Source organism: Dromaius novaehollandiae, chromosome 20, assembly GCF_036370855.1.
Source record: "Dromaius novaehollandiae isolate bDroNov1 chromosome 20, bDroNov1.hap1, whole genome shotgun sequence".
In the NCBI taxonomy this organism is placed as follows: domain Eukaryota; kingdom Metazoa; phylum Chordata; class Aves; order Casuariiformes; family Dromaiidae; genus Dromaius; species Dromaius novaehollandiae.
In genome coordinates this window covers 13,476,234-13,498,808 of record NC_088117.1, presented here as the reverse complement: position 1 = coordinate 13,498,808, position 22,575 = coordinate 13,476,234, and the positions used below count along the sequence as shown (strand labels likewise).

At 39.8% G+C, this 22,575-nt stretch overlaps 1 protein-coding gene across 10 annotated transcripts in view; it reads right to left on the bottom strand.

Annotated features, from left to right (window-relative positions):
- The window catches only part of SCAI (suppressor of cancer cell invasion), a 51,256-nt gene that overhangs the window by 14,531 nt on the left and 14,150 nt on the right, over positions 1-22,575 (bottom strand). For 5 of the 10 annotated variants that reach the window (XR_010392411.1, XM_064523976.1, XM_064523977.1 and 2 more), the window contains exons 3-14: positions 19,715-19,816; positions 17,882-18,013; positions 11,332-11,427; positions 10,606-10,692; positions 9,917-10,015; positions 8,455-8,551; positions 6,990-7,088; positions 5,729-5,881; positions 4,803-4,904; positions 3,987-4,088; positions 2,376-2,454; positions 170-269 (exon numbers count right to left, since the gene is read on the bottom strand). Coding sequence is in view for 9 of the 10 variants with exons in the window: in XM_064523976.1 (XP_064380046.1) it covers positions 170-269; positions 2,376-2,454; positions 3,987-4,088; positions 4,803-4,904; positions 5,729-5,881; positions 6,990-7,088; positions 8,455-8,551; positions 9,917-10,015; positions 10,606-10,692; positions 11,332-11,427; positions 17,882-18,013; positions 19,715-19,816 (1,248 nt within the window). In the remaining variant the exon portion in view is untranslated. The remainder of the gene's footprint in view (positions 1-169; positions 270-2,375; positions 2,455-3,986; positions 4,089-4,802; positions 4,905-5,728; positions 5,882-6,989; positions 7,089-8,454; positions 8,552-9,916; positions 10,016-10,605; positions 10,693-11,331; positions 11,428-17,881; positions 18,014-19,714; positions 19,817-22,575) is intronic. The other 5 variants (XM_064523983.1, XM_064523982.1, XM_064523984.1 and 2 more) reach the window with 3 other exon arrangements.

Sequence of the window (22,575 nt, the reverse complement as noted above, 5' to 3'; positions counted from 1 at the left end):
TCTAGTGTTTAAATTGTGACTTAGAGAGTTGCACATTCATTTATAGTTCTTCAAATTCAAGCCAACCTACATTTATGTCCTACACTGTAAATTCAAGAGGCTTTGATGCATTTCTCTCCATGAAAGAAAAATTCTTCTGAATTGTGGTTGTCAAGCTCATGGAACTTACCAGTGCATTTCCTTGTAAGATTGGTTTCGCTTGTGGATAGCATCCCCATTTATAATGTCCCGGTTACTATTTGTCAGAACACCGCCAAAGTCATACGGACCTATACATCGCAAAAGGAAAGCGAAAATTAGCAGAGTCAACTCAGCTCAGCGATGGATTTAATGCTGATATGAAAGGGAGGAAGCAACCAAAAACACTCCAAAATAAAGCGAGTCTGAACTACTGCAGTTCTGGCGAGGGGAAGAAAGAATAAGGAGACCTTCCAGTTTACTAACAGTCTATTTAATTTTATGCATTTTTAGTAGTTTCAGCATCTACCAGACAGTAGAAGAAAACCCTACAACTTCATAACTTCTAATTTATTTATTCACTATTCAAAAGTGCAAAAATATAAATCAAAAGACCCAAACATTGGCTCTCATCACACTATATAGCAAAAAGAAAAAACTCACTACATATTTCATACAGCAAAATCAATACCTTTCTTAGATTACTACATGAGCCAGTATATTCTAGAAACAGAATCTGTTCATCAAAAAATGTAAGGCTAAATCAATTAAAAACCCCTAAAGCCTCTCAGAATAAATATAATACTATCATCTGCAGTAAGAATACTGCAAAGAGTAGTTGAATACTGTAAAGAGGAGAAGAGATAGCTCAGAGCAAGAATATGCTTTCAGTACTCCTAGAAAGAATAAAACGTTCCTAACCATGTTTCAGATCTCCAGTAAAGGTTAATTTTTAAATTTTCAGATACAGAATTCACATTTTTTAATGCACACAGCCTTCATGTGTGTTCCTAAGGTAAGCTCAAGACATATTCTACTAAGTTTGCACAACTGAACTGCCTGCTTAACTGTTCGATGGACAAAGATGAAAGTAATGGCTATAAAAATATCAAAACCTACACACAAAAAAAAGAGTGCTAGAAATACCAGGAAATAGTAGAGATACCAGGAAACCTCACTAACACTAATAAAAGACAGTATTAGGATTTCCTAATTCTGTTATGCATTTGCAGATTTGGTTGAATCATATTTTGCCATCAAATATGATTTTTTTCAGGCTCAGATACATAACACACTTTTCCATTTTAAGGGAAGCTTTGGGAATACAGAATTAGGAACAGGACATACATTAATTTGGCACTGATGTCTCATATGTGACCTGTCAAACACAAATGGCTTATAAGAGCTCAACAATGCAGCCTGTAGCTGCTCTCCCATTTAATAAGGCAGAACATTTTGCTCTTTGCAGACAACGCTACCTTATTAAAAGAAAGCAGTTGTAATGGTATTCATTTAGTGAAAACCGAAGGTTGACTATGCAGCTCGTCAGAAGATGGAGACTGGATGCCTCTACAGTAAGGTATTAAACTGAAAGAAGACATGCAGTGAAAGTGGGTACAACGCAAGCTTTAAAGAACACAGTTTAGTTAAAACATATCACCAAGCTGCAGCACAAAGTAAAATATTAAAAGCATTAAAAAAAAAAAATCACTGCCATAATCAAAGGTGGCAGCTTTTTTTTTTTTTTTCCTTTAACATTTTAAGAGCTCTATAAATCATGCATGGAGATGGACCAGGCATGCATCTTATAAAGGAATGCAAGTCTCAAACAGATGAGGTATGTACAATATTTAGGATGTTAAAAATATTTTTTCCTTTAATTATTTAAATGTAAATAGATCTTTTGACTGCTTTTGCTTCAGCCAACCAGTTTTCAGCTTTTAGATCACAGCTGCATCCAAATATTCTGCTAGGTTGCAAAGAACAGAAGGATGAGGTGAGAGGAGTTGTTAAAAATCATGATAAGGGCTTGAATTGTCACGTCAACATGCGTGCAAAAAGAACAATCTCTGCAGACATTTCTTCAGCCCTTTTTCCACCCTTCTCCTGACAATATATTCTCCTAGTATTGGAGAGTGAGCCATGTAGTCTTCAAAATTGGTGAAACTTTTAATACTTCCTATGCATCAAAAACTGGACGTGTCCTTTGAAAAGCTTTCAAGTTAATGCACAATGATCAAAACACAGAGAATTAACTATTGTTTGTGTGAAGAAAAGGCTATCTTACTAAGTAGACAGGAGAATAAAATTGACTTGTCTTTTAAAAGGAGCTTTGTGACATCTTTCTTGGTCACTTGTCCTGGAACATAAAGAGAATTCAAGCCCTGTTCATGACAGGGAGCATTCCTTTATTGTACCTTCACTATCCGAACGACCTGAGGGAAACACGCCCGTGGCAGACAAGTAAATCAGCAGTACACTGTTCGCAGGCAGCTCCTGAAATTCAAGTAAAGAGAAAAGTAGCAAGGGAAGAAATGTGTATATTTATTTTTATAGTCTATCATCAACCTGATAGAAGCATTGTCATTTAAGCTTGTGCTGTTCCTGCTTCTGACTTCATTTCTTTGCATACATACCCCTCCCCACCACATACCCCTTCGAATAGGGGAGCACATAGACAAAAATGCAAACCGATGATACACTAATACATGTTTTCATACAGATCTTTAAAAGGATAATATTAGAGGTTCAAGCAGTAGTAGAAAAGCAATGTTTGTTTCCACAGACCTTAAGCCAGATCTTAAGGCTTCCCAATAAGCGGAAACCAAGAGCTGCCAAGATCCATGCAGACCATAACTCCCAAATGATTCAGGCTCCTAGAGTAAGTCCTTTCTTTCTAAATACACCATGGCCTGCAACACCCACCTCTTCCCTCTGCCTCTTCAAGCTTCTCAGCTGGAAAAAAAGCACAACATGTCCAACTTCCTATATAGACCTATAAAAGCAATCTATTTTCCATCTTTCTTTTGGCTGTCTTCATGAGGAAGCACACACTTTTAATCTCTGCAGAAAGCTGAGCATACAGGCACTCAAAATTAAAAGTGGTAAGGAAGCATTATCTTCATCTTATCACCGGTGAAGCTTATTTCTTTATAGGAATCATATTTTGCTACTAAATCTTAAGTTGTTGATTTGTACGGTCACAATTAAGCATAATGACCCCTGCAACTTTATTAAATGAAACTGAGGTCAGCAGATGTACTGAAGTCTACAAACATATAGACTGTTTACATGGAACAGAGGTGGTTAACAAAGTAAGACAGGCAGACAAAAAATAGCACATCCAGGAGACAGATGTGCAATTCAGAGGAGATCAAGAATTAGAGACATAGAAGGTATATGAAATGCTTAAGAACAATAGTTTCTTGACGTAGCGCCTTGATTTTGGATTGTGTTTGGCACAATATGCAGTAGAGAAACACTAAGATTTTTCTGTTCTCCAAGTCTCTCATCTCAAGAAGTATTTCCAGCGTATATACATGTGTGTGTGCGTACGTGCGCACATGTGTGCATATATACACACACAAGCACACAAAAATAAAATTACTTGATAAGATAAATCGCATACAACTGTTACATAAGGCCTCCTATATTATTACCATGTTCTACTCTTGATACTGGACAGTTAGTACTAACATTGCTTCCACAGGACTAGTTCAGTCTTCAATTTGAAGATGGCTATAATTTAGCAATGATATAATAGCTTCTGTATAAACAGAAAGCCAGGTTTCTGTCTTAAAAAGAAGTTTTTCTTTCCATTAACAGCAGTCAACAAATTTACCTTTATTATACAAATTACACATATCTATAATATCTCCATCCTCTCTGGTGATTATTTTATGTTTTAAAAAAAGCCAAAGCTTTCATTACCGTGATATAGAAAAGACTACCTCAACCACACTTTATTCAGTGTCATGTTCCATTCTGGATATTTTTCTATCATAAATAAATTCACCAATATCACAAACCTTAAACGATGCTGCTAAAAAAGTATATAGCTGGCTAAAAGTTGGTTTATAAAGTAGGTATTTATGAGGGTTTTCCCGCCTGGCTGGTTTCTCTGTTGACTCCTGTTAAAAACAAACAAAAACACCCTAATATCACCAAGGCAGCTTCCACTTATTAGAATGTTCATCTTCAATATACTTCCCCCATATAGTGGTCTCCCCATGCAGCATTCCCTACTACATAGCAAACCAAGATAAACAGCATTTGCACCAGAACTTTATATTATCCCTCAATTTAATGTTACCCAAATATTTCTTACTCTCTAAATTATAAGTTAAGGAAAGAGCAAAAAAATCCACTCCCCTATTCAATTAAGCAGATGAAAATCTAGCCATCTCCTTTTGCCTACGGATTAAAACTATGCATTTTCTGTGTTTTCTCTGAATTGGGTATTTAATTTTCAGATGTATTGGCAAGCTGATGAACTTATCTGGCTGCATGACTGCTGGGGTCAACATAAAGGAAAGGGTGGGTATATATGGCCAAGGAGAGACCTGGCACCCCTTCAGAAGTACCCAGGCTAGACTGATCTAAACCATTTGTGAAAACATGCCCAAATAATCATTTCTGCTAATTTTTTGCTAGTGAAGGTTCCAACTAAAATGGAAAAAGTCATTACTTGGGTCAAACTGTACAGGTCTGAACCACCCTTCACTAACTTCTAGTAAGAGTTATACCAGCCTTCCTAACTTGCTCTGCACAGCGACAGTACAGAAAGATCACACCATAAATCAACACAGGCCTCTTGCCAGGTTGGTCGCTGAAATGGAACTCACCTGCATTCCAGGTTTGTTCATTTGTGAAGCTAAATTCATTGGTTCCCTTTCAAGTGCTTGTAGCATTCGGAACATATCAATTGTTAATTCGCTGAACTTGACCTGCAAAAGAGTCAAACTATTTATTCTGCCCGATACACATTAAACAGTTTATTTCTCAGGAATTATCCAGGTAAGAGATTCAACTACATCCCAGAGAGACTGTTTTCTCTCTCTCTAGGATCTGTCAATGTCATCTTTGAATCTCTAAAGACCTGTAAACGACTTCTGGAAGAGCTCATAGAAGACAAAGTCTATTTATTACTCATCTGTCTAGCCAGTTTACTGCCGTGTAGACCACTGCTTAGCAAATGAGAAGCTTCTCTGAGGTGTCTACAAGTCAAGTGCTGAAACCCACCAAGTACTATGAATTTAGACAAATTATGAAAGATACACAAGCTGTAGTTTAGATACAGTGCCATTGCTTACCTGAAAAAAGACTCAGAAAGAAGTCATGAAATCCATATGACTTCAGTATCATCACCATCATCTAAAAAACCAAGACCTTGAAACCTCTTGAAAACCCTTGCTCATGCAACAAGCTGAAGTACATGTCATAAGAAAGCCTAAGTTAGGCTTTTTCTAGACACACCCCAGAGGCCACTCATGCTTGAAGACTGTTAAGAATAATCTCTTACATGAAAATCAATTGCACCTGTTTAATTGACATGATGGATATATGTGATAAGAAATGAGTGCCATAGGTCCAGTAGCATAACTTTTTTTTTAAGCAGTCTCTTATTTCTGATAAACTCTCTGCTACCACTGCAAGCACCAATACTGAAATAATTGAATACTCATCTCTATTGGAATCTCTAGTTCCTGTCACAGAGAGATGGACTGTGAACTCCAAGGATACAAATTCAAGTCCCTGCAATCTCCTTTACCTGGTTATTGCAGTTCCCAATAATCAGTGCATCTGCAAGAGCAAGCTGTCCCACTATCATTCCCTGCTCTAGCAATGGAGCTCCTGTTTCAGAAAGCCTGTTAGAGGTGATTACAATGGTGTTGTCATCATTTAAAACCATTACAGGGTCTGCCTAGAAAGACAACCAAAATAAATCATGAATTCAAGGAAAATGTACAGATTTGCCATTAGAAGAAAGAAGTATTGTCACTTACAACAAGCATTGCATAACTGAGGCAGATTTTTAAAATTAATTTGCCATATGTATATTTCTATATTTGTATGCAGGCCACAGAGAAATGCCTTTCCACTTGCAGAAGCAGCAGCTCTTAGGGACTACGAGGAAATACATGGTACAAGCACTTGAATGTACAGCTGATAGAAAAACATTCTCCCTCAAATGATGTAACTCTGCTTTATCTTTTCTAGACCCGAGGAACCAAGTATCTTCAATGATCTTACCGTTCACACAGAATAAACTAAACATTCCTACATTACAGAATAATGCTGCATTACTTCAGTTTGCCTTCCCTTCCCAGAAATAAATAGTAAAGGAGATGAGCCAATGATAATGCTGCCATCCAGTCTAGCAATATTTAAATAAATACTCTTGTTACACAGTGACATCCTGTACAAAAGGAGGACAGCAGAACACTGTCTGCTGTTGCGCAGAATAAATACATTTATTTTCCTTTTAACAAGCTTTAGAAGCCAGCCATGTTACAACTATGCTAAGAGACACTATCAGTTAATTGTCATGATTAAACTGTACTTTCCATTACATACTGCTCAGGCATTGCCAGTGTAATAGGCCAGTACTCCAACAGTCAAAGTACACTCTGAAACACAATCAAAATGTCAGCAAATTGGATTGGCTTCCACAACAACAGGACTACAGTGGGTAGTCTTTCCAAAATACTGACCATGATAACTGCTGTGCTTTCAAATCCACCATTTTCTGAACACCAAGATCAAAAACAAAAAGGCAACCACGTGGGTCTCTGCTTCATGCTTCTGTCTTCACTATGTTACATGACCAGATCTGACTCTTCAGGCAGTTTAACAGCTGTCACTGCTACACTACTGTAAACACATTTCAATGATTAAGTTGGACAGGAATACTGTCCCCGCATACGGGACACCTGCTTACCACACAGAGGTGGTGGTACAGGAACACTTTGGTGAAGAAGTTGGAAAATTTTACTTTTAAATTGACAATTAAAAGGAGATTATAGTCTCACCTCAATAAAAGCTGCCACTTCCTGAAGAACCAGGTTCCATTCTACCTGATCCTCAGTATTAAAGCGATGAGTGTAATCTTCAATTTCGTCTGACAGCTCCTGATGTAAAAAGTTCAAAGAAAAACACAGTTACCTCTTAAACTGAGAGCATAATAGTCAGTCAGTAAGTTTACTGTTTGGTTAGCTGTGCTGGCCTTAAAACACAGCTTATTTAAGAAGGAAAAAGATCATTTTATTTGAGAACATGTACAGTGCACTTACAGCTAACATGACAGCCAAAACATGCTCTTTCAGGAGACAGAATGCCAGGGTTACAATGAGTTTTTACAATACAAAATGTCTTTTAAGTAAGTCCAAATGCAAAGAATATCTGGAATTAAGTTCAACTATCACACTTGCATACAGCTACATCACTGGTTATTATTGTACGCAACAGATAACAGGGACTCAAATGTAAGGTTACAGGTAACTTTACATACCTTCAGAAAGTGAATGGTATGCCTTTTATAGCTGCTGCTTCTGCTAGTTCAAGTAAGCTTAGATACAAAGACAGTAATGCAACTTACGCAAAACTGTCAATACCAGAAGCTGCTTACAGGAAAGTTGTTAGGGATTTGGGAAGCATATGTTGTCATGAGAAGCGTGCTGTTGCTTTTGTTGCGCGTAAAGGTATCTCCCATTCTAGGCTGTAACTACTGGAATACTTTTAATCGGCGTTCAAACAACACTATTGAGTCATTTGGGCTTAAAGTTTCATTATTACATGTCTGATTCACAGAAGATATTCTCCAAGTCGTATGTCAGATATACTAGAAAGGCAATGATGAACATTGGTCTATACTCTATTTGTTGTACCTAAAGAGTTGTGTTTATATACATTCAGTACTTTACTCCCACAGCAGAGGCATATGCAGATCCAACCTCTCCAATTTCATAATATTATCTACATCCTTTAGCATTTTCATGGGTCTCTGGAAGGGGCAAAATGTATTCAGGATGTGTCCTAGAAGTGGGACAAAGTGAAACAGGTTGGAAAGGAAGAGAAATAAGCTCAATATCAAACTAGGAGACATTGGCTTTCACAGCAATGAAGTGTCATGAAGACTTGGACAAGATTGCACTGATCTCTTAAAGCCACTATGGGAATGAGGATCTTCCAAAGGTAACTGGATGATCCTCACTCACACTTTCAGATGAAAAACATCCATCTTACAGTTTATTCTCAGCTAACTATATAAATTTGTAAATTTTCTCTCTAGCCAAATGTTCACATCTTACTGGCATGTCTCCACAGCTATTCATGTTATTCCTTCTTCTGCGATCTCCAAGAGCACGGTCAAAGGAATCAAGAAAAGAATGAAAAGCTATGCAGCAGCAGCTATACTACAGGTTTAACAAGTGAGATTTCAAATGAAATAGGCTATAACCAGTAGCCCCCCATCTATTAATCCTCATTTTAACATACCTTTACGAGGTCCTTTACAACATCCATTTTGTTGAGCAAGAGACAAACTACTATAAACCTTGCATAATAACGCAGCTTCTTAACCACCAGTTCAGGCCTAAACACAGCAATGAAAACAACACAACCAAATTTGAGATTAAAACAGAACATCAACAGGCAATTGGGGAACTGGAATGGAGGAGGGGAGCAGTTAAAGACCAGAATGATGCTGGAGAGACTGCAGATTAGGAGTTCTAGCTACATTCATGTGGAGATCAAACAATAGCTATCTGGCTACTTAGAGTTTTATTTAAAATAGAGTCCAGCAGGGCATATTTGGCATACAGGGCCATAAAATACCGACCAGGAGAGCCCCCACCTTCCCCACAGGCTCCTTAGTTGAGAAGAGGCATGGGAGTCAGATATAATAGCTGGCTCTTCAAACCTTTTGACAGTTCATGGGCTGTATCCGACTCCACTGCATCACATGATAATCACAGCTGGCTCAGAGTCCAAACACCTGAGACAACTTAAACATCTGCAAGTCAGCACATCCTGTAATTACTCATCCATTTCTAAAATTTTTTGACAGCATCTCAAAACATGTGTAGTCAATCCTACCTTGTCTGAAAAAGCTCAAGTGCTCAGACTGAAAATGAAAATTTTTTTAAGAGACAAGATCATAGAATTAACAGATACCAGAAGAGAGCAGGGAAACTTTCATCTGTTTGTAGAGCACAGATGCATTTAGACAACAGAACATCTGCAGAAGTGCAACTAACGAAGTCCGCAGATCCTTGAATGCTTGGCAGGAAATTCCTTACCTTCTGCATTTATGTTGATGACAGCTAATGATTTCTTCTGTAACTTTAACTTGATGAGGGGACCAAGGTTTACTGGGTAGAATCAGATCAGGATCCAAAACTGAGTTCTCTACCTGTTCTTATTTCTTGTTCTATGTTCTTGGCAGGCAGCACCTGCTCTGCACTGCCACAGCACAGCACTGTTCCAAGTATTCCTTTCTCAGTATGGTGTCTTATGGGAAGATGCTATTCCTCCTGCATTGGCCTCCTGAGGCTCCTGGATTTTGCCCCAGTCAGTTAGAGGGCTGTTGTACTGCAGTACTGACTGCCCTTCCTCTGAAAAGCCTCATTAGAAGAAAAACAGGTTCCTCTGCTTCATCCCAACTGACTTATCTTCCAGCTGCAGAATACTAGTTCCCAGCACTACTACTACTCAGGACAAAGCTGTGGGCCTAGCAGCTTTCTAGCCAGGGCCAGACAATAGGATATCCCTCCAGTCTTCCAGCAAAGCTCTTGTTTGTACTGAGGTTTCTAATCATGGTTGAAAGATTAGAGGAAACTTCCTCCAGCAACATTGATTTTATCCCAGCTCTGTTCCTATAAACATAGTTTATAATTATTTGTTATTTTCATACACAGTTCTAGTCCTGAAAAAAAGGAGAACATCAGTTCAGTCATACCTGTCTTCTTTGTTGACTTGGGAGTAGTATGACCTCTGCCTAATTGCTGAATAGAAGGAGAAAGCTTCATTCAGATAGCTGGTTTCAGAAGTGCGCAGGCTGTAGAAGAAGATGCAGATTAGCTCACTGCTCCAGAGGGAAATCCATGCCCAACCCTCCCTTCCTGCCCCCTCAGCCACCTTGTGCATCAATGGCAAAACTCCCTCCTCAAGTAACATCATATGAAAGCCAGACTCTCATTCTTTGTGCATGCAGGGAAGACAGATTTCAGAGCTTGGATTCTATTTCAAGTAACAGTCAGATCTGCCCATCTTGTGCCCATATGTACAGGTGACAGGTTAATTCAAAAGTTTAAAGGAACATTAAGCCCCCAGACTTGTAAATCACACTTTTGCACAAGAGTCAAATGCAGCACACATGGAAGACTTGCAGATACTTTTGAGGTAGGAGACAAGTCCTTAGGCAGTATCAATGCGACTCTAGTAATGTGGTATCAGGCTCACAGGTGCCTTTCTCTGCAGCACCCCCATGCAGTCCCAAGTGCCTCCTCATTCAGAAACAGGCATCACGGCTCAACTGACACATTCATTTCTACCTCAGCAGCCTCCTGACTGAGTATCCATACATTTGGCATGGAACTGCCACTAACACTGCATTTCCCTACTGAATCCTTTTCTGTGCTTACTTACTAATAATGGTAATAGAGCTGCCCAATCTTGGAAGCAATTTCCCCAATTTGCCACCGCTTCAACCCATACCGATTGTCCAATATTTGTCTATTTCGCAAGAGAGAAAACAAAGATTAAAAGGCATTCCAGAATTTCTCAGAACATCACACCAGACAAGACAAAGAGCCACTGTAAGGCCAAATTCTGCTTTCATTACTGGTGTGGCATTCCCAGTGGCAGTCCCTCACAGAGCCAAGAGCACTGCATACACACACCAGACCAAGGACCATTATATGTTGCAAAAACTTGCCAGAGCTATATATGTTGTACAAAATACACAGAACAAAAGGTCACAACTTCCCATGAGAACACTCTGACTACACAGCCAGCGTAAGGTGTGAAAGATCAGAGCCCACACTGCAGCAAGACACTTCACACCATTCCAGATGGGTTTTTGCACTGCAGAAGCCATCATCCCAGCTTCTCCTTGATAATACATTAAAGCTACATGTATTTGAGTAGAACAAAAGGTTTTGTTAAAAAAAAAAAAAAAAAATCAGAGTGAAAACTCTGCAACATTTTAATTTTAGACTATGAGCATTACAGTAAGCGACTATTCCCTCCCTTCATGCCTGAATAACACAGTGAAATCTCAGTCTTAACTGGGGCCTCTAGGTGCACCATAATACCAGACATTCAAGTTGCGCTTAAATCCATAGAATACAGCTGCCTACAACAGTTTCTTACCGATGTTGCTGTTGAAATTTCCACAGCTTGGTGTAAACATCAAATGTTCGCCCAAAATAAGATTGCCACTGCTTTTGCCCATACTGAGGTAAATCCCTGCAACAGACAAGTGACAAATGCAGAGTTACTGAGCAGATTTCAGTCTTCTCAGCACGTCAGCAGCAGATTTGCATCAATGACAGGATAGCTTTGTTCAGAACTTACTTGAAATGTTTTAAAATTCAGCCTATACCTATATTCTCGCTAAGAAAGAAATAATTTTATGGTTACATGCACATAAAGTTAAACTGGATCCTTAAAATATCATAGTCAAAAAACCACCATGAACAACAACAAAAACTGCAACCCAGGAACAAGCAGAATAATCTAATGGAAATTAATTCATTTAGACTCATTTAGATTGATAATATTTCTTGCTACTCATTAAGGAAACCATCTTTTAAAAACAGATGAGGCTGCTCAGTGTGTTTCAGAACTGGACCCTATAACATGATACATAAACCAGCTGTCCAAGTCACCAGGTCAAGCAAGCATATAGATGGCCCACAGCTAACATTCACTGGGTCAGGTCACATCATCATAGGAACATTTGTCACCCTCTAACTCTTGTTCAGTGATATGCTGGTCAGAATCTGAGTTCTTCCGCCTTTTTCACATGGTCGCCAGTGCTTTAGAACAAGTTAGTCAAGCTACTTGATTTCTGTCCCTACACATTCACTTGATTTCGATGTTGTGATATATTTCCTCCACCCCCACCCGTGATGTAGCGCTAAGGATTTTAGCTTTATTTGTCCTCGATCTTAACAAAAGGCCTTCGTTTATGAGCTGCTAGAATCTTGGAACAAATGCAATAGAAGAAGCCAAAATCCCTCAGTCTCACTGAATGAATGTTGCTTTCAAATCTATGCAGGTGATTCAAATCAGGTATACACCTCTACATGGAAGTGGAGTAGCTTTTTCAAGATGTCATAATTTTTTGTTTAATTCAAGAATGATTTCTTCAGGGAATGCTCTATCAAATCACTGTGCTGGTTAACCTGCTTGACCCATTTAACGCCTCAGTCTTCAGCAGACTGGCATAGAAAAGCAGCATATTCCACTTCCAAGCCTGGGAGGGCCAGACTGCAGGGAAACACCACCTTTTGGTGACCATGCCATGTTATCTGGAGGAATAAGACAAGCAAAGCAGTAGACCAGGATTTCCAGAGCAATGTACTGGCTCATTTCTGCTAACTGTAATTGCTTTAACAGCACCCTAGGTAGAAAGGAAATTAATATTCCTTTGCTCATCAGCCAACTGTACTTCCCACACAGCTTGAGGGGACCTAGCTGAGTTACTAGATGTAAAATGAATCTGTTATCAGCCATGTTTCCTACCACTCTGGAAAGCCATTCTGGTACCTGCTGCTGCTATTCTATGAATATGCCAAGGAGTCTTGGCAGGATTTTACCAAAAAATAAGGTCCTTCCAAACTTGCAATTGCCTGCGCAGAATCTTGGAAGACACTTTGATGCAGTAAGGGATAAGCAAGAGTACAAACACGTGCTTCAGAGCACCGACACAATATACATCTTCACCTAAATACAGCTTAATAGAAACACACGCAGATCTAAAGCATTTACTGCAATGAATCATTCACCACTTTCTATTGTAGTAATAGATGTAAGCACTTTCGCTAAACAAATAAAGTTAAGAAACTGTTCAAATAAATGTTTAAGATACTGTGTGCTTTGGTATAGCAAGAAGTGATGCCAAATTTAATTAGCTAGTGCACAAGTTTTCATGCTAAAATTCAATCTTTATTATTTTCAAAAAAAAAAAAAAAAGAGAAAGAAAGCAGAATGCAAATACAAAACAACACTCAAATTGATCAAAGAGAAAAATTGCTTCCTGGCACTAATTTCAAGAATGACTGAATTAACAAGTTGACTCAGAGAAACCTACCAGTAGTAATTTGTGCTTTCCAGGCCAAGTTGCCGAGGACATTTGAGCAAAGGACTAGCACAAAGAGACGACAAAACATACCGTACTCCTCCTTCAAACACTGAGAAAAAGTAGGTATTTGCACAAACGAATCGGGAAATAAACAGGTATCTATTTTCTGATGATGACCACGCACTATCTGTCAGTAGGCCAATACATTCTTTGTACCTCACCTGTCATCTTCCCTTGCACAGCTCTCACTGTTAATGCCTCAATTCCATACCTGCTTCTCTGTATACGCCTAAACATTCCTACAAAGCCTAGTTCAACTCAGCGCCCTGCATTTGTTCTGATTATGTGAAACAACTAGTGGCATTTCACAATGTCCCTGTCAGTGCAGGGTACACGTGTTTGGCCATTGTCGTCCCCAGTCACTGCTGGGTGTCCACACGTGTACTTCTCAAGCAGCACGCTAGCCTAATTGCAGCTGGCATAGCTGCACAATACCATGCAATTCCTTGGCTCCCCAGGGAACAGGAAGGATCTCCATGGAAACAGACACTAGCACTTGTTCTTTTGATAGTACTCTGACATGGCTATAATAAAACTTCATTTATGACAATACATTACCATGTTTCTGTCACAGATTTTTGCAGACAAGAACGGCCTTTGCTACCGTCCATTTTCCTACCCATTTTGCTGTTTTGTGTTTGCATGTTGCTCCCACAGATAAAGAAATTTTGCTGTGAGAAAGTGGATGGTACAAGCAAGAAAGGACATTTACTGCATAATTTCTTTAATCAAGGTACCATAGGATCTGCTCCACTTACTAAGAAATAGTCCAGAAGTACTTTAAAGGCTCAGATGACTGCAAAGTGCATTATTAACACAGCCCCTCCCACTCGAGCAGATAGGGAATATATGATCCAGAAGATACTAAACACCCAACTTGAAAGTAAAACAGCTACATTATAGCTAAACGTTTCACTACTTTGAGAGCTACAGAAGGGTAATAGAGCTATATGGAGACAAAAAGGTGACAAGCCCTTTCTTTCTTTCTCTCTCCCCCCTGTACTTGACGCAGGATGCTGGGTGCAGAACAGGCAGGGGCAGAGGTACTCACTCACGCTGCTACCGACCAGCTTTATAGGAAGGAGCACCCAGAAGCATTTCAGATGGAGAGGACGGAACGGAGTTGCTTTGATTTTGGACTTTTTGATTTAGGACTGTTCTATACAGACGAGTAGTTACCAACACCTGGTCACAAAGCACACCAGTGGCACTCACAGCAACTTGCCTCACCGATGCAATCAGTGCGAGAAGTCGGTCCCCTCCCAGGACATCCAGGGCTACAGCCTGCTACATTACCTGAATCTAACAGGGTGTTGTTTTCTCTAAATCATCACCAATGAAAGCAAGAAACTGTCCATTCAGCAGTCCAGCTGATACTGATATGTCCAGACAGCTGATCTTCTGGAAGGGTAATTGAGGAAGATGGGACAGTACTGCGAAAACTGGAATAAAGCCTGCAAACCTCCAACCCCAGGACTTTTTGGAGAGACAAAGGGTAGCAGAGGAAACGTTTATTGACGGAACTTGTTATCAAGGGGATACACAAAGTCAAATGGTAGCTGAATTGCCGCAGGGGATGCAAACGACAGAAGGCACAACTATCCAGATAACGAAGCTAAAGATGCTGTTAGAGGACGGTCTGCCCTGCAATATACTGCACCTGGATTACAAAACTTGCTTTGTGCATGACAATTGCCATGAACAGTTCTGTAACTCATACTCATTCACCCATCCATGCTCATTTTCCTGGAACCACCCATCCATTGGTGGTTTTTGGTCATAGTCACAGCTAAGTCCAATGGCTTTCAGGAAAGGACTGCGATTTTGTAATTTTGAATGGGAGCCATCAAGATCAACAGACAACAACCAGCATCATGCAAAATTCAGAGGTTCAGTTTGCATCATGCATCTTACTAGAAGTCTGACAAACAAATGAACAGTAAAATACCACCATCTCTTTCCATGAAAGGAGCTGTCATGATTCTTGCAGCCTGCACAATGAGCGACAAGACCTTACATCCTGGGAAAGAAAGATACATGTGGAAAGTCTTTCCATTTCTTAAAGTTTCAAGCATCCCTATGACACCGAACACATTTAAAACTTCTTTTTAATATTAAAAAGAAAGTAATAATTGGTAACAGAACACCATGAAAAACTGTTTCCTAACACACTCCCGCTTCTCCTCCAAGCATTTTTCCCAAAGAGAAAAGCTAGTAGGAATGGGAAAAGGAAGGAAAAGAGAAGCTGGAACATACTTCATTAACAGTTGCTATAACACATAGTTTGGGCTGTTCAACAAGGGAGTAGAGATACTATAAAGATGACCTCCCCTCTAAAGGCTATTTTAGCAGATATGGCCACAAAAGGACGAGTATCACTGGTGGTGCAAGCATGAAGTATACTTTGGAGCAGCAACCCTGGCAGATCATCATATGTTTTCCTCAAATGCTGTATTTGGCATCTGTATTGGGAAGAGAGGAAGGAAATGCTACTGAAACAAAGACGTGGCAGGCTGAACCCTTGCATTTTTGGCAGCAGCAATAACTAAGCAGCTGCCAACACAGCTATAGGCTCTGTTCCCTGCAGCTCAAGTGCCCAGAGGAGGTTTCAGGAAGGAAATCACTGCTCTCCTCTCCCTCCCCCACCACTTCTTTTCTTGAAACATTGTAGGGGCAACAGAATGGCATAAAACACAGCAGCAAAGGCCACCATCAACTTCGAAACAACAAGGCAGGCATGCATCAATGCATTTATCATGCTAAAAGCGAGCAATTGGACTAACAATCAGGGTACTTGCCAAGTCCTTTCCAGATGAACTGCCCAGAAGAGAACAAAGCACTAACAGAGGAGACACCCGAAAACTGTAATGCTGCTTTACCTAGTCATTATTCCCATAGGAATCACAGGCTGTGAGAAATCCTGTGGGTGAAGTGGTGGTCAGGTTCAGTGTGACAAGCAACTACATTAATCTTGTCAAGTTATAGCAAGGACAGACGCAGGCTCCCATCCTGGTATGTTCCTGTATTCACACAGCAGAGCTGGCTGCTGAAGCCCATCTCTCTATTCTTATTACCCAAACTCCATCCAACAATATTTTCCATCCTCCTTTCATCTAGCTGGGTAAGAAGGTTTCTTTTCTGCAAAATACCATGGATACACATAGAAGCTAGATCTCTCATTTGAAAACCTGATACAGGTACTAATTCCCTCTCTGCCAAAGAGAAAAGATAGAATGGCTGTAGGTGCTCTGCCATCTCTGTGGTCCAAGCTTGAGCATCACATACCCACACGTGAACAGTAGTATTTTGTCCTCTTCAGTGCCTCAGGTCAAAATTTCAAACAAACTGCAACAGAAAGCCAGTATGACGGCATGCACGATACTAGAAATCCTGGCCTCGAGATCAGTCATTTTGCTCTAGAGCCTGTTTCCTGAGGTGCTGAATGCAATCATCAAGAGCTGCTTGCCTTTACTGTCCATTTGCCATTCAGATTTTGGAGCACAAATTGTTTGTTTTGGACGTGGGCAATCATCTCCTAAAGCACATGAAAGAGATTATCAATAGTTTGGGGTGGGGAGATGGGGGGGTGGAGAAAAGAAAAAACATCTTTGCTAACCATCTGTGTTTGAGTAACAGCAAGCTATACGGGCCCAAACATACAGTATTACTCAGAGACCAGTAAGAGGCTGAACTGCCAACTAGATAGGAGCTAAAACTGTGTTGCTCATGAGATTCTACAGGAACGCTTAGAAATAAAACACTTCCTGAATAAATAATCTTTAACTCAGAGTATATTAAAATAAGCAGGATGCCCACATCACTGTCCAAACGTGAACTGGTTTCCTTGAATTCTCTATTATTCTTATTCCTTTTCTTATTGGTGCTGACAGAACAACTACACTTTCAAGATTTTGTTGCAAACATTTTGTAGATAAATCCAGATTTGACCATTCTCCACAGTTTAGATTAAATGTAATTTGTTTCACCAGACACATATAGGCTGTGGTTTGGAAGTCTCCGCTTATCACTTCCTAACTTTCTTCCAAACACTATTACTTTTTCTTTTTTTTGCCTTTCCCTCCCACCTAGGCCTATCCTTGTCTCATCTATCAGGTTTTTGTTTTTGACACAGACTGTGGGGTTTCTGGGATGCTATCTTTTGAACTTACATGCAGTCTACTGTGTATAGCAACATCTGGACCTCAATTGCAAACTTCTTCATACATAGCTTTTCAGTACAAATTCTATCAACTTCATGGAATTTCCAATATCTAGTTTACTATTAACTGACATGACTGAGACATACAACTCACGTTTCTCACATCTCCTTCCCTACTCTCTCAGAAGGGCCTGAAACGAACTTTTACTCCTGGAGGCATTCTTGCATATATGGTCCAAAACTACGCATAAATAAATGCACTTTGTTCTCTTCTAAACAAACTTACTGTTTTTGTGTTCAACCTGCTCATTGTACATCTGACTTCGGCATGACTCACATATTGAAATATATGTTCCAGTGCTTTTTTCAAGGAACACTGTCAAAAATCCACTAACCTTAAGCCATTGAAGAGCTGTTTAGATTTATCCAATAAGTAACAAAAGTCTGTAACTGTTTTCCTCTCTGCTTGAGGAATATCATCTTCAGCTCCTCCTGATGACATGATTTCTTTTAGGGCAAACTCAGTCCTAAGAAGAAGAAAAGAGCCATATTACTCAATAATTGAGGGCCACTATGAACTCAGCCAGATTAGATGCATGTACAGCTCCACAGGGATGGTAACAAAGAGCATGCAACTCTCCCACAGGTTACCCTTCTCAAGGCTCATTAAAAATAACAGCTGAGGACCAAAGCATGGGAATAATTACTGCAAAATGCACTCGCTAACAGAGCAAAATTAAAATAAGAATGGCACAAAAATAATAAAATAAAATAACTGAGGACTGTATTCACAAACACAAAACTATCAATAAAAGGATTTAAACATAAACAATACTTGGATTTCATACTTGGACAAAGAAATTCACTCTAAATTTGCCTTTCTGCAGAGTGAGTGTTTATCCTGCAACAGTATTTGAGAGAGAGAGACAAGCCCCAGTTCTGTTTACATTTCATTTTCTTATGCAGCTGTTGAAAACTGTAGCTCACTAGTTGCTACTGTTATAACACAGCAATTTTAGACAGAATAGTAAAAAAATTATATCATGCTTTCTCTGCTTCTCCAAGATTGTTTAGTTCCATGGTTTTCACTCCCCACAGTGATACCTGCAGATCTATTTTTACTGTTCATAGGAGTAAGATGCCATATTGTACAGTAATCACCTGCACAAAAAACTGTAAGACATAATGCAGATAAGCCTAGTAACTGAATGAGGAAGTATGAAAGGCCAAAATAGGCAGAGCCCTTTTAAAAGCTTACTTCAAATGTACATACATATAGCGTTATCCTTTTCCTCATTCAAAAGTGAACTACGAATTTCTCAAAAGCAGCAAATGTGCTCCTCTGGAAATGGCTGCCACGTCTTGGGCTCTTCTGTGCTCTCCGAATTTTAGTGCAAGATAAACATGCCTTTAACTGGGCAAATGCAGAGAGAACCATTGACTTACAGCAACTTCTCTACTAGATCTGGTAAGCATTTTTGTTAAGTAACAAGTTTCCATTTGTGCAGAAGCTTGTTTGGCTGCTATTTGCAAAAATAATTACCTACAGATCCCAATTCAAGCCAGGGAGTGTCAAGGCAAGCTTCTTACAATCACTGGAAAGCACTCAGAGGAACCATTCATCAATTTTCGTGATAAACCTTCACAATTACAAAACAAACTTTAGAAATACTTCCCTGAACCAGTATTTTATGCCTACCAAATGCAGAAGGAATCAGCCGTTATCCCCAATAGCTGGGGGAACACATCCTGCCAACCAAGCAGCTTTATGGTTGCCACGTTTAGACAAGGTGTAGCATATACTCGCTTTCTTCTACATGCCCAGGAGACAGCGCACTGGAGCACTAGTGCGGGAATACGGGGTGTGCTGCATGAATACGGGGTGCACTGCACAAGCCACTGGGTGAAGAGCTCCAGAAAAAGCCAGGAAGCATCTATCCTACTCATAGGTTAACTACAGTATGGGTGCCAGACAGGATGAAGAGTTCAAAACATACCAACCAGATGTCAAAGCCTGTTGGTGTGAGCCTAGCAAAGCAGGACATGAGTATCTTGAAGCACCAGCCTGTGTCTGAAATCTCTAAACATTTACATTCACACAGCATGAAACACAACACAAAGTACTTCAAGCACCAACATATGAAATTGAAGCAAATGGTGAGAGCTAAAAGGCAGATGTTGGAAGCAGCCAGGAGGTAATTCGAGAGTTTCAGGAAGAGGGACGATACCCCAGGTCCTGTGCGCTCCACAGCAAGCTCGACCTAAATCCCGTGGCGAGGCCCTCGGGTTCTGCGGCGTTCCACTGGGGCAGACCGGACACTCTAGAGCAACTTCAGATACATTTTTTTTTTTAATTAAGGGGTTTGTTTAAATTGCAAAGTGTGTTTAATACAGTCAGTATATCATCCCTTGAATTTAATGGTAAAAATCAATTTTATTTTATGCTACCTTTAAGTTATGCTAACCAACTATCCCAACCAGCGCTAACGTTGACAGAGTCAATCTGCATTAGCCCTGGGGCAGACAACTAAACCTACCACTGTTCTCATATTAAAGGAGCCTGCCAGACCCACTGTGAAGGGAGCTATTTCTGCAATCAACTGGTAAGCTAGAAAATTCACCGCCTGCCATTCCGAAAGGCATCAGAAGGCAGAAAAAATACTTTTAGAAAAAGCGATCTCCACACCATAAAACCTAGGGAGAACAAAAAATGAGAACACATGAATTAAAGGGGGAGGGGGGAGCCCTTTCAGACTGTAGACAATTAAGATGTATTTTAGGAGTCTACTTCAAGACCAGCCAGCTCCTATATCTTTAGCACAATACTCATCTGTGGAAAGTCAGGAGAAGAATGGAGAAAAAGAGAGATGACCCAGCTAAAGACAAAACAGTTTGGAAAGCCTTCGACAAGTTCAGCTTCCTGATCTGGCTGGCAGCGCGAGGGCTTGGGCCTACTACTGTGGCAGAGGGTGAAATCCTCTCTTCTGCTCATGGAAAGAAACTCCTGAAAGCAGAGGGAGCAACCTGCCACTGCTGGTGAAGGAACCTAGGGAACAAACCACATTTAAGCATATTCTTACACTGCAGAAAGACCTGAAAAATTTGTACGCCCTGAAGACACTCCACTAGGACATTAAGTTTTTTCCTCTACTCACAGCTTCAAGAATGAAGAATGTATGTTGCAACCAAGCCACACAGATGCTATAAAGACAGCCAGCAGCCTGTTTAGCCTGAAATGTGGTATTACAAAGCTGGGGTGGGGAGTAAGAGGCAGACACTTGTATGGTAAGGCATACAATTCCCCTCCTTGCCCCCGATACCACTTAACTGCAGAAATTTAGCTTTCCTGTAGGGCTATTGCTCTCACCTAGGACATGCATACACTGCATGCTGGATGAATTATGATGCTTTGAATGAAACTTTTTACATTTTGCAGTATTCTACCAACATTTCTATCTTCCATCCCAATACCATACCAAAGATTTTAAATATCAGTCCGTGCAGGATTTTAGGCATTAAAAACATTTACAAGTCAGGAAAGGAGAGAAGCATCAAGAATAGAAACAACTGTAAACAGAAAGTCCCTCTGATCTGATGCTGGAAAGAGAGGTTATTCAACTGCTGATGTAAACAAATCAAAACTGCCATCATTTTCCTTAATCTGTTGTTGACTAATCTCTCAAAAACATCATATTTAGGAGAGTAGACAGCCTTTACTTTTTGAAAGAGGGGGAATAAAGTTGAGTCTCAGTCACTCAAAGGTACCTCCAGAAAAAAATTACCTGTTGGTAAAACAACGGCTGTTCCATGCGGAAGACCTGCCAGTGAAACCCCAGTACTGCAAAATTGCATCTTTACTCTACAGCCGAGTAAGCTGAAATCTTAAAAAAACCATACACCAACACATGTATACATCCCTCGATGTTTTAGCTTGTATTGCTTTAAGGATCAAAATATCAACAAATGCCTGATCAAGTTCCATTCTAAAGCAAAACTGTCCCCATGTGAAAAACAGAGGCAAAGAAAAAACGTGAAGCACTAGAAACACATGAAATAACCCAGAAGCAACTGGAGAACTAAAAATTCATTAGAATACAGAGAAAGTTAAGTAGTGCAGGGGAAGACAACAAAACCTCACATCCTCTAAAAACTGTATCTTACAGAAAGTTTGTTTCCTTCGTAACTAGCAACACTTTGCTGTTTAAGCAGAGGGCATGTCTGCCAGGTCCCGGCGGACCGCAACGACTGAAGGCTTCGGAGTCTGCTGTACGTCATGTGGAGTTAGCAAAGACAATAAAAACCAGACTGCACTGAAATATGTAACAGTTCCATTTCATATTACTACCTCTACATTTTATATTACTTAAGCAGATGATAACCATCACAAACATGGGACGCTGTCATGATTCCAGACATGGTTATCATCCTGGAACAACCAGCAGTGAGAAGATGGCAAGAAATTAGGCAGGCTAAAGCAGGAAGAGTTAGTATTAGCATTTGAAATTTTAAAGCACTACTACTGAACATGACCAGAACACATTGTTTGGAAACAAAAAGATAAAAAAGATGGAGAGACTTAAATGCAGATGGAAATTAAAATCACGCGCAATACTCAGCAATGGGATGTTTACAAAAAAAGACTAAAATACACTTAAAGGTATTAATCTAAAAAAAATCATTATTAAACTTGTTGCCATGAAAACATCTCTACTATCCCACATTCCAAATATATCTTCTACCTGGTTCTAATCTGTTTTGCCATATGCATTTCATATTATAGAAAGGAAAGACTCGAGTGTTTTATTCAGTCTAACATGCAACATATAGTTCCATCGGCATGCCTTGAATTGCAAGTTTATTGCTTATTCTACAAAAGGCTTTGGACAGGACTCTATCAGAAACCTGAAAAACTCTGACCCATGTCATGATCTGTAAAAGTTGTATCTGCCAGCTTTTCAGACACAGTTAGGCTAAGTTCATTATTGTTTGTCAAACATTTTGATAGTATCCCTCTCACCCAACTTTAATCACCTAAATACTAAGACAGGAACAAAATTAATCTCATTTTCTACTGCCGCTTTTAAAGGGA